Source organism: Oryctolagus cuniculus, chromosome 4, assembly GCF_964237555.1.
Source record: "Oryctolagus cuniculus chromosome 4, mOryCun1.1, whole genome shotgun sequence".
NCBI lineage: Eukaryota > Metazoa > Chordata > Mammalia > Lagomorpha > Leporidae > Oryctolagus > Oryctolagus cuniculus.
In genome coordinates this window covers 48,284,790-48,296,965 of record NC_091435.1, presented here as the reverse complement: position 1 = coordinate 48,296,965, position 12,176 = coordinate 48,284,790, and the positions used below count along the sequence as shown (strand labels likewise).

General features: G+C 38.5%; 1 protein-coding gene across 1 annotated transcript in view; it reads left to right on the top strand.

Annotated features, from left to right (window-relative positions):
- PROS1 (protein S) overlaps positions 1-12,176 on the top strand; it is an 85,195-nt gene that overhangs the window by 61,154 nt on the left and 11,865 nt on the right. Inside the window, exons 11-12 of the mRNA XM_002716756.5 lie at positions 4,460-4,627; positions 6,224-6,392. Of these exons, the coding sequence (XP_002716802.2) occupies positions 4,460-4,627; positions 6,224-6,392 (337 nt within the window). The remainder of the gene's footprint in view (positions 1-4,459; positions 4,628-6,223; positions 6,393-12,176) is intronic.

Below are 12,176 nucleotides of genomic sequence, written 5' to 3'. Positions count from 1 at the left end.
AAAAGACATCTGGACACCAATGTCATTCACCTAAAAGGGATTTATTTATCCTTGGGTAATTGTACATTTTACAGTTTATTTAATTCATTTGAAAAGCAGAGAAAGAGAGAGACAGAGATCTTCCTTCTGCTGGTTCACTCCTCAAATGCCCACCACAGCCAGGGCTGGACCAAGCTGAGGCCAGAAGCCAGGAACTACTAACTCCAAGAAAATAGTATCTGCACAGGAACAGCTAAAATTGTCAGACAGATCACTAAAATTCTCTAATTTCTGCCAATGCTTTGGGTAGTGCAACTAGCTACTATGTCTTTCCTGCTACATCTGCATCTAGAATATTTGTTGGACACAGCTACTCCCGCAATGTGCTGAACACATTTTACTGCCTGTTTCCTAATCATCTACTAAAGAAAAAAAATTACTTTTTCAGCAAAAGAGCAAAAATAGAATTGATATCCATAGAACATAATGAAAAACAACAGTCATTTTTAAAGGTTTATTTTATGTATTTGAAAGTCACAATTACAGAGAGAGAGGTAGAAAAAGAGAGAGAGAGAGAAAGAGAGAGAGAGAGAGAGAATCTTCCATCCACTGGTTCACTCCCCATATGTCGGCAAATGCTGGAGCTGGGTCAATCTAAAGCCAGGAGCCAGGATCTTCTTCCACATCTCCCACAATGGGTGTAGGGTCTCCAAATCTCAGGCCATCTTTCATTGCATTCCCAGGTGCATTGGCAGGCAGCTGTATTGGAAGTGGAGCAGCCAGGACCTGATCTCATGCCCATATGGGATGCTGGCATTGCAGGCAGCAGGCTTACCCGCTATGACGCATTGCTTGCCCCTAACATCAGTAATTTCAAGGAGAATTTGGATAAATGTCTAGGACGTGTAGAATAAATATGAAATCAAAATATCATTTACTATAAATTATACATATAGAATATTTGCTCATATAATATAAATATCCATATATTTGTATAAAATACACCACCTGGATATACATAGGTAAAGTTAAAAATAAAGAAAGGAAGAAATGTGTTTGTACATAAATACAAAAGTGTCCAATTCAAAGTTTTGGATACTCAGCATTAAGTGATTTTAAGGTAATTAAATTGGTTTTCTTGATCAATGATTCTCCGTCCATCCAATGACTGAATACGCTTGCATACACAGTGATGCTTCTTTATTCTCCTATAATGAAATGCATCAGTGATAAAAGCTGCCTTCATTTTTATCCAATATAATGCTGTCTTTTATAAAGAAATAAAGGCATTATAATTTATTAGATGGCCCTATATTAGAAAATAATGTTTCAATATGTAGAAAATAATATATTTCAATATGTAAATACTCAAGAATAATAATACTTGTCAAAGCTTGCTTCTATTCCTAGACTAATAGCCACAAATGAAGACTGAGACTGAGGTGTTCTGTTAGCAGTTAAGTGCATAAATGATGTTGCTATCAGTAATACTAATTTTCCAAAATGGTGAGAAACTTTTTCATGTTTATTTATTCATTTTTCATCTGCTTCAAAGGGAAGGGGCAGGAGGAGAGAGGGAGAGGTTGATTCTATCATTCTGTTCTCTTCCCAAATGCCCTCAACAGCCAGGGGGCTGGGACAGGCTGACACCAGAAGCCAGAATCCCATCTGTCTCCCACGTGGTGGCAGAGACTTAATTACTTGGGCAATCATCTGCTGCCTCCCAGCGTGCATTAGCAGGAAGCTGGATGGGATGTAGAGCAACCAGAATTTGAATGCTTGATAAAGATCTAAACAGGGGCCAGCACTGTGGTGCAGCCAGTTAAGCTGCTGCTTGTGATTTCAGGCATCTCATATTAGAGTGCCTGGTTCAAGTCCCAGCTGTGCCACTTCCAATGCAGCTTCCTGCTAATGCACCTTGGAAGGCAGCAGATAATAGCCCAAGGACTTGGGCCCTTGCCACCCATGTGGGAGACACAGTTGGAGTTCCTGGCTCCTGGCTTCATCCTGGCCCAGTCCCAGCCATTGTGGCCATTTAGAAAGTGAACCAACAGATGGAAGATCTCTTGCTTTCTCTCTCTGCGTCTCACTCTGTCTTTCCAGTAAATAGATAAATCTTTAAAAAGAAGAGAAAAAGCTATAAACAAAACAAATATCATTGTATCCTTGCTTTAAAAGTTTATTGCTTTCTTGAAAAATGTATTGAATGCTAAAACAGTACAAGCATTTTCTGTTCATATATAAATAAACTCAGATAATTATGAATATTCCCAACATGAATATCTCATAGGGATGTTCAGAAGGTTGGCAGAATACTGGATATTTTATGATTTATTATTCATGACTATCTTGTATTTTGTAGAATGTCTAGCATATTGCAATACCTACATGACTTTTCCTCATTGTGACATATAAAAGTCCTCCCTGTTCCCTGAGTAGGGCCATACAGTCTCATTCCTAAAAAGGTCTGAGAACTGAGCCTTTGGCTTTATAGTAGAGTAGGAAAGAGGAGGATCCAGCAAAGGAGACTGAGAAGGAGTTGTAAAAATTAAGGAGAAGCCAGCTAGGATAAGCTCCAGGAGGCTAGGCTAGTTTGAAAAGGGGGAATAGTTAAAAGTGCTGCTGATTGGCACTCTGGCCTCAGAATCAGCCTTTAAGGCTTTTTGATCTGGCTGAAAAGCCCATGAGAGTATTTCAGGCATGGAAAGCCAAGACACTGTGACAAAAAAAAAAAATGACCTAAATGAAAGATCTCTGCAAGTGAGATCCCAGTGGAAAGAACAGGTCATCAAAGAAGGAGGTACCTTTCTCTTAAAGGAGGAGAGAACTTCCACTTTGACTATGACCTTGTCTAAATATGATTAGAGTTGGCAAGCTCAAAAGGCCTCCATAGCCTTGGCAACTCATGACAAGAGCCTAGGGTAATTACTGACACCATAAACAAGAGTGCCAGTTTGTTAAGTCAACAACATGATTCACTGTGCACTTACTCCTCATGTAGGATCTCTGTCCTTAATGTGCTGTACATTGTGATTTAATGCTATAACTAGTACTCAAACAGTATTTTACACTTTGTGTTTCTGTGTGGGTGCAAACTGTTGAAATCTTTACTTAATATATACTAAATCGATCTTCTGTATATAAAGAGAATTGAAAATGAATCTTGATGTGAATGGAAGGGGAGAGGGAGTGGAAGAGGGGAGGGTTGCGGCTGGGAGGGAAGTTATGGGGGGGGGAACCCCATTGTAATCCATAAGTTGTACTTTGGAAATTTATATTCATTAAATAAAAGTTTAAAAAAAACAGCTGGAAGTTCAGATTCTGAAAAAAAAAAAAGTGGTGCTATTGGCCATCGTCATGTTGTAAAGGATACAAATCTATTTTACATTTCAAAGTAGCTTTTCCCTTCCTATGTTAGTATGGTTTTATTTTTTAAAAAGACTTATTTTTATTTACTTGAAAGGCAAAATTGTAGAAAGAGAGAGAGGTCTTTCATCACCAGATTCACTCCCTAAATGTCTGTAACAGCCAGAGCTGAGCTGATCTGAAGCAGGAGCCAGGAGCTTTTCCAGATTTCCTGCATGGGAAGAGGGGCCCAAGGACTTGGGCCATCTTCCATTGCCATCCCAGGTGCATCAGCAGGGAGCTGGATCAGAAGTGGCGCAGCTGGGACTTGAACTGGTGCCCATATGGGATGCCAGTTCTGGGGGCCATGGCTTTAACCCACTGTGCCACAGTACCAGCCCTGGTAGTATGGTTTAAATGTGCCTATTGTTTGGCCAGTGTCATTAATCAGTAAGCAAAAGAATTTGCATTTTTAGTGCTATAGTTTTACACGAAGCAGTTACAGTAATAATTTTTGAAATTGCCTTTGTGGGAGGATTTTTTTTTTATCAGCACTTGCAATATTTTTTTTAAATCCAAGTTATCTTCAAAATTGGAAAAATCTTAATTTACTTTTATATATGGTTCCTTAAGACCTCAATCACTTTTGTGTTTTGAAATGAAATAATTTATGTGAGGTGAAAACAATGCTGAACATATTGATATTCCTTAGTTTAGATTTAGAATTTATTTACTTTATTGATTCCATATGTGTACTATCAGACAATTGCCAAAAAAGAACACTTAAAATGTTTCTAAGATACAGTGGCTTGCTTTATTTTAAAGTTAATTTTATGGAATATTGGGATTGAGAGATATATAATTGAATATTTAAACTTAATAGAATAATATTGATTGTTTTAAACTTTAAAATATGGTACATATTTAATTTTTGACCTAGTATCATAACCTTAAAACACTTTTTTCACGTTTATCATAATTTAACATTCCAAATGGATGGGAACAAATTAATAATTACACTAAAGTGATTATTTTAGAAAGTTATTTATAGGAATAGCAATAGGATTTTTCAGTCCCATTTTTTCAAATGACGTGTAGCCTGGTGGTTTGATAATTTTTGTCTGTTTAATTGTAGGTGTCTGTGGAAGAGTTAGAACACAGTGTTAGTATCAAAATAGCTCAGGAACCTGTGATGAATATAAATAAACCTGGAAGCCTTTTTAAGCCTACAAATGGATTTCTGGAAACCAAAGTGTACTTTGCAGGATTACCTCGGAAAGTGGAAAATGCTCTCATTAGACCGGTAATGATCCAAGCTTGTACAAGTATATCATTCTCCATGGCTGAATTCCATTTGTCTGTAATAGGTTTGAAGATGTGTTTTTCTGAGAGTCAGTAGAAGTTATTTTGTTAAACATACCAAGTGTGACAATTTGAATTGAACATGGAAAAATAGCATTAGTGACCCTTGAAATTATATTAAGGAAATAAGAAAATGGATGCAGCGTTTTTATGCCCATTTAGATCTCCAGTGTTACTCATGGATAAGTGATTTTTCTTAAAAAAATTCTGAAGTGTCACTTCAGTGTTAATCTTTTAATAGTTATAAAAAACATATATTACAAAAACTAGTCAAAGGAATTTATCATATCTATTGTAAGCCTTAAATATGAAAGTTTAAAGATAGCAATAAGGTGAACTGTATTATTAAAAAATTATAGAAGATATAATTGCAGCCTGTCATAACTCGATATAATATTTGTTTAATAACTGTGGAATAGGTTTCATGAAGGAGACTAATTGTCCTTGGAAATTTTTAGAATTTTCTTTGAAATCATAGGTCTGCCAGATAAACTTTCTGATTTAACTTACATATTTACTACCTTTATATCAGTCTTTCACTCCTGGAAATTCATAGTTAGTTTTCTTTTAAATTTATTTTATTTATTTGAAAAGCAGAGTCACAGAAAGAGGGAGAAACAGAGAAGCAGAGAGAGAGAGAGAGAGCTTCCATCTGCTGCTTCATTCCCCGAATGGCCACCATGGCCAGGACTGGGCCAGACCAGAAGCCAGGAGCCAAGTGCTGCTTCGCGGTGTCCCACATGAGTGCATGGGCCCAAGTACTTCTGCTGCTTCCCCAGGTGCATTAGCAGAGAGCTGGATGGGAAGTGGAGTAGCAGGGACTTGAATTGGTGCCCATATGTGATGCCGGCTTCATGGGTGGTGGTTTTACCCACTATGCCACAGTGCCAGCACCCCTACTTTTAACTTTTAAAAGATTCCTATATTATGATTTTGTACCTGAATTAATTAGTCCCTGTCAGAATGAATATGCCTGCTCTCTGAAGTTGATAAATCAAGACACTTTAAACATGAAGCAAATTACTCAAGAATAATCAAACATTTATGGAATAGTTACTATATGTCTTAAGTCTGGTAGGATGCTTTGGCGTAGGCCTTAGCCTGCAACAGTTTTGTTCTGAAGAAGTTTAGAATTTGATTTGTAAAATGTATGTATATTGTAAATGTAACTACAGAAAAACAAAAAAATCAGCTTAGAGCCCGGGCAATGGCTAGAAGCTTATGTAGAACTTGAGAGGAGGAAAGTTACTGCCGGATGGCGTAGAACAGACAGGTAAAACCTGGGGTGCTGAGACTCATTAGGGTTCTATTGGACACTTAGGATGGCATAAACTCATGTTTGCTGAGAAAGACTGTCCATCTGAAAGGCAACTTGAAGGATTCAATTCAATTCTAATCAAAATAAATAAAATACTGTAAAATGTCATCAAAGGAAGGATTTTCTATCCAAATGAAATCCATTCCACTAGTCAGTTAAGTAACTTAGCAGTCTAACTTGCTTACAGTGTACTCCATGACCTACATTTTAATTTGTTAGATTAATCCTCGTCTAGATGGATGCATGCGAGGCTGGAATTTGATGAAACAGGGGGCTTCAGGAGTAAAGGAGATTATTCAGCAAAAACAAAAGAAGCATTGCCTCGTCACTGTGGAGAAGGGTTCCTACTACCCTGGCTCTGGAATTGCTCAATTTCACATAGATTATAGTAAGTGATTTACCGTTTTTCTCTTTCTTTTCTAAGGACTACATTTATTTGTTGACAAACAGTGATTCCTTCGGTAAACAGTGAGTGCTTACCATGTGTCTTATGCTTATTGCTCCTGTTGAACAATTCTTATAAAATTTTCCAGTGTAATAAAAAAATATAAAGACCACTGGACATGCTTATGTTATTTAAGCTTTATTGAAACAGCCTGATTCATTCTGTTTATATTCACTTGATCTATTTTAAAGTTTCCTGAATTCTCACTTGTGTTAAGGCTACCAGTTAATGCACCAAAGGGATTCACCTTCATTTCTAGAGTTTCCATTTGATCTGTGTTCATCACATTTACCTCTGTTCAAAAATTTCTCATCCAGGGTCAGGCATTTGGCCTAGAGTTAAGCTGCTGCTTGGATACCTGCATTCTTTTTTTTTTTTTTTTTTTTTGAGTGCCTGGGTTTCAGTCCCTGGCTTCTATCCTTCAAACTAACATGCACCATGGTAGGTAGCAGGTAATGACTCAAGCAGTTGGATTCTTATCACTCACTTGGGAGACCTGGATAGAGTTCCCAGCTTTGAGCTTCGACTTGGACCAATACTGACTGTTGTGGGTATTCAGTAATTGAACCAGTAGATGGACATTCTGTCTCTGTCTCTACCTTTCAAGCTTAATAAACAAGTGAATAAAACTTCTCATCTATTTATTTATTATTAAGCTTATCCACACTCTAGCCTTCAACATAGTCATCATAATTATTTTAAATTCCCTATCTAGAAGTTTCTATATCTATGTCATATTTGCATCTAATCATATTGATTACTTTGTGTCTTTACTAGGTGTTGTTTCCTCTTGCTTCTTTGTGTATTACATAACTTTTGGTTTTGAGATGAGCATCTTATGTAGAAAAGTGAAGACTGACATAAATAAATAATATATCTGGATTATATGTGGAAATGAGCTTACCACTTCTTTTGCTAAGCTTCTATTGAGGGAGGTTGAACTAGTTGGGTTTTCTTGTTTCTAGGATTAAATATAGTGTGCTACAGGCTTCAGACTCCTTTAATACTACCACCTGTTTAGGGTACAGGTTGGTTTTCTCAAGAGTTTTTCTTAATAGTTGATCAGTATCAAGTTGATTCTAATAGCAGCTCAATTTTAGGCACTCCCTTCATGATAATGCCCAGAGTGCTCTTACAGATTCCCCACAGAGTGCTGTTACTTAATACTTACTCCTGCTAGTGGAGGAGGGAGTCTAAAACTGTAAAACAGTATAGTTCTGCATACAGGCATATCGACTTACCTCTCCGGTACAGCCTAAGAACTAATCAACTAATCATGGGGCTCCAAACCCATAAGAATCGGTGTATAAACACCATCTTCACTGTTACAATGATCATATCAAATGTTAAAGGCAACAGATAGACCAGTCTAAGTTTAAAAGGGACGACATAAATAACATCAAGTACCCAGTAAAAATAATAGAATTAAAAAAGGAAGGAGGGTCCAACATGGGAAGCAGTCCACACAACAGACTCCTAGAATGACTTTCGTAGTAAATAACACTCTGACCTCAGAATCAACCCATAACGCTTCCTGGTCGGGCTGAAAGGCCTGCAAGAGCATCTCAGGCATGAAAAGACAAGGCCCTGGAAAAAAAAATCCTACACGGAGGATCTCTGCAAGACCTCAGAGGAAAGGAAGGGTCATCAAAGAAGGAGACACTCTTCTCTGAAGGGAGAGGAGAACATCCACTTTGCTTATGGCCGTGTCCAAATACCGACGAAATCTACAGTCACAAAAGGCTTCCATAGCCTTGGTAGCCCACGAAAAGAGCCTAGGATGATCACTGACGTCATAAAAAAGGAGTGTTAATTGTTAAAGGAACAACAGTAGTCACTGTCACTTGTTCCCCATGTAGGACCTCTGCCCCTATTGAATTGCAACATGAGAATCGACTGCAAATTCTCTCCCCAAACTGTACTCTATATGTTGTGTGTGGGCATGGGGGCAAATTGTTGAAATCTATGATTAGCATAGCGTTGGTCCTCTGTATATAAAGTCATACTAAAAATGATCCAAAATGAAAAAGGAGATGGGAGAGGGAATGGGAGGTGGGATGGAAGTGGGGTGGGAGGCATGGGGGAAAGAACCACTGTATTCCTAGAGTTGTATCTATGTAAAAATGCATTCATTAAATAAAAAAAAACTTACATCTGCTAGCAAGGTATAGGGTCTGGGGGTCAGGGAAACAGTCCTTATCTTTCTATACAGAATCAGTTGCATAAGTGCTGTATGCCTGAATCACAGGACTGTGTGCTTCTCATCGATCCAGTGGTCAGGAACAAGATGTTTTCCTGTTCCTCTTCCGTAGTAGAGAACTTGCTTTCTTTTTTTCTTTTTTGTTAATCCGTCTCTCCTATTTCCTTTCCCTACTATGAAAGTGCAATGGCTCTATACGTGAGTACTAATGACAAGGTTTACTGCCCTTCCCCTAATGTTTGGGCTTTTGTTGTACAGGAGGCAGAGAAGGATCTGGAAGGGGCTTTGTGCCCTCCTCCAGCTGGTGCTGCTCCCAGGACTGCACCAGGAGGGAAGCTTGCTCTGGTTCTTTTCCCTGCCCCCAGTATTTCTCTTGAGCACTGAGTATGATGTGGATCTGAATTTCCCTCCTATATCTAGTTTTAAGGGCTTTTATACTCTTACACAATCCCCCAAGTGTGCTTCAGCAATTTGTTAAAAGCTTTACCTAGATTATTCTGACCAAATTGTATGGCATATGGTGTCTTCCCTGGGTAACAAAGTGCTCTCTTCTTGTCTCTCCTTGGAAACACTTATCATTCTTTGGGTTTCTGGTTAGTTTATTGCTCTGCAATAGTCAGGTCTTTAATAGTTCAAGAGAAGTTGTGTTTATGCTGATAATTTGGTTTTTGTTGGTGTTGTAAGGCTGGGACTAGTGTTTATTCCAGTTTCTGCAACCTAAACAGAGTAGCAAATCTTGCCACACAGATGCTAGGTTTTTACCTTTACAAATAATACTTCTGTGAACATCCTGGAAGATATATCCTAGTACCCTTATTTGATTAATTTTATAGGAGAAAATCTTGGAATTAGATTATCTCCATCAAAGATTATGCAAAGGTATACATACTGCATATCTTTCATCAATTTTTAATCCAGTCTTTTATCAATTAATACTTTATGTGCAGAATGAGAATGTTCTTGATATTTGTCTCTAATCTGATTTCAAAATAAATTTTTTAGCTTTAAATATTATTTTCCTAATTTCTCTGAAGTTATATATCTTTCCATATGTTTATTGGCTACTTGTATATTTTAAAAATATTTTTAAAGATTTATTCATTCATTCATTCATTCATTTGAGTGACAAGAGCAACATAGAGAGAGGGGGAGACAGAGAGAGATCTTCCTAGGCTGAGGCATAACTTTCCAGGATGGGATGCCAGCATTGCAAGTGGTGACTTAACCTGCTATACCCCAACACTAGCTCCGGTTTTTAAATTTTTATTTGAAAGACAGAGACAGACATAGATTTTTATCTTTCCTAAATGCCCACAGCAGATAGCGCTGGACCAGGTCCAAGCCAAAAGTCAGGAACTCAGTCTGGGTCTACCACATGGAAAGCAGATAACCCTAGTACTTGAGCCATCACCTACTGCCTCCCAGGGTGCACACAGGCAGAAAGATAGAATAGGGAGCAGATAGGAGAATGGAACTTAGGCACTCCAATAAAGGATGCAGGCATCCCAATCAGTGTCTTAACCATTATCCCAGATGCCTGCCTCTGTTTGTCCATTTTATTTATTTTATCCAATTGTCTTATTTGTTTTAGGAGTTCATTATTTGAGCTACTAGTAATTTTCGTTATCAACTAAGTTAGTGTCAACATGATATCTCTGCATTAAAACAACATTTCTATTTTAAATATACTTATTTGTAGTCTTAAAAAGGACTTACTACAGTTTTTAAAATATATTTATTTATTTGAAAGTCAGAGCTACAGAGTGGGGTGAGAGACAGAGAGAATAAAGAGATAAAGAGAGAGAGAGAGAGAGAGAGATCAGGCGTCCTCTGGTTTACTTCCCAGATGATTGCAATGAACAGGGCTGGGCCAGGCCACAGTCAGCAGCAGAAAGCTTCATCTGGGGCTCCCACGTGGCTGGCAGAGGCCCAAACACTTGGGCCATCTTCTGCTGCTTTTCCTGAGGGCATTAACAGGGAGATGGATAGGAAGTGGAGCAGCTGGGACATAAACCAGCACCCATATGGATTGCTGACATCAAAGGCAGCAGCTTTACCCATTACTCCATAATGCCAGCTCTGTTACTACAGCTACAAGAAAGAACTTTCTCCAGTGATTTCTGTTTTCCTAACAAATTAATAAAATGCCTTTAATCTTGTTCTTCATATGAAGGATTTAAAAAAATGTTTTAAATGGGGTAATCATCGAATATATGAAAAAAGTAAGCCCACAATGATTTTTTCAAAGGAAAAGTTCCTGAAAAGAAAATGAAAATGTTACACTATACCTGAGAAAATACTCTTTTATAAGTACTTAGTTATTTCATGGGAAACTTGAAGTACTATATAATTAATAATTAATGTTATATTATAATTTCTATACATTTGCATGTTCACTTTAGTTTGAGTGCTCATATCCTGTATTAGATTTACTTATCTCACAGTGATTATATGTATTTCTTTCTAGTAGGATTTTTAGGATTATAGAGAAAATATATAATGGTATTATTACATTTAGCTAAATGGAAAAGTATCTCGTAAAAGAAAAAAGTAGGCCAGCGCCGCGGCTCAGTAGGCTAATCCTCCGCCTTGCGGCGCCGGCATACCGGGTTCTAGTCCCGGTCAGGGCGCCAGATTCTGTCCCGGTTGCCCCTCTTCCAGGCCAGCTCTCTGCTGTGGCCAGGGAGTGCAGTGGAGGATGGCCCAAGTGCTTGGGCCCTGCACCCCATGGGAGACCAGGAGAAGCACCTGGCTCCTGGCTTCGGATCAGCGCGGTGCGCCGGCTGCGGTGGCCATTGGAGGGTGAACCAACAGCAAAGGAAGACCTTTCTCTCTCTCTCTCTCTCTCACTGTCCACTCTGCCTGTCAAAAAAAAAAAAAAAAAAAAGTATTTTCTCCATTCCTATTCACCTTTTCGAAGGCCCAAAGTGATCTTTATTCTTTGCTATATTACTTCACATTAAATGAAGAAGACTTCATTAGTTTGTGAACTAATTTTTTAAGACTCCAACTACTTTGAAACATATTAATTCAACAAATATTTATTTAGTGGCTGCCATGGAAAACAAAGCATGATGTCAGAGACATGTACCTTTTCAAGGCTGCACTTTAGTGCACTGATCAATTTAGCCATCATGTAAAAGATTGACAAGGGTTATAATGAGAAAATCAAAGAACGAAAGTTTCTAATCTGATTTCTTTTTTTTTTAAAAGATGTTGTTTATTTATTCAAAAGTCAGAGAGTTACACAGAGAGAAGAGAGGCAGAGAGAGAGAGAGAGAGAGGTCTTCCATCCGATGGTTCACTCCCCAATTGGCTGCAACCGCCGGAGCTGTTCCAGTTTGAAGCCAGGAGCCAGGAGCTTCTTCCAGGTCTCCCACGTGGGTGCAGGCGCCCAAGGACTTGGGCCATCTACTGCTTTCCCAGACCATAGCAGAGAGCTGGATTGGAAGAGGAACTTCCAGGACTAGAACTGGCGCCCATATGGGATGCTGGTGCTTCAGGCCAGGGCGTTAACCCGCTGCACC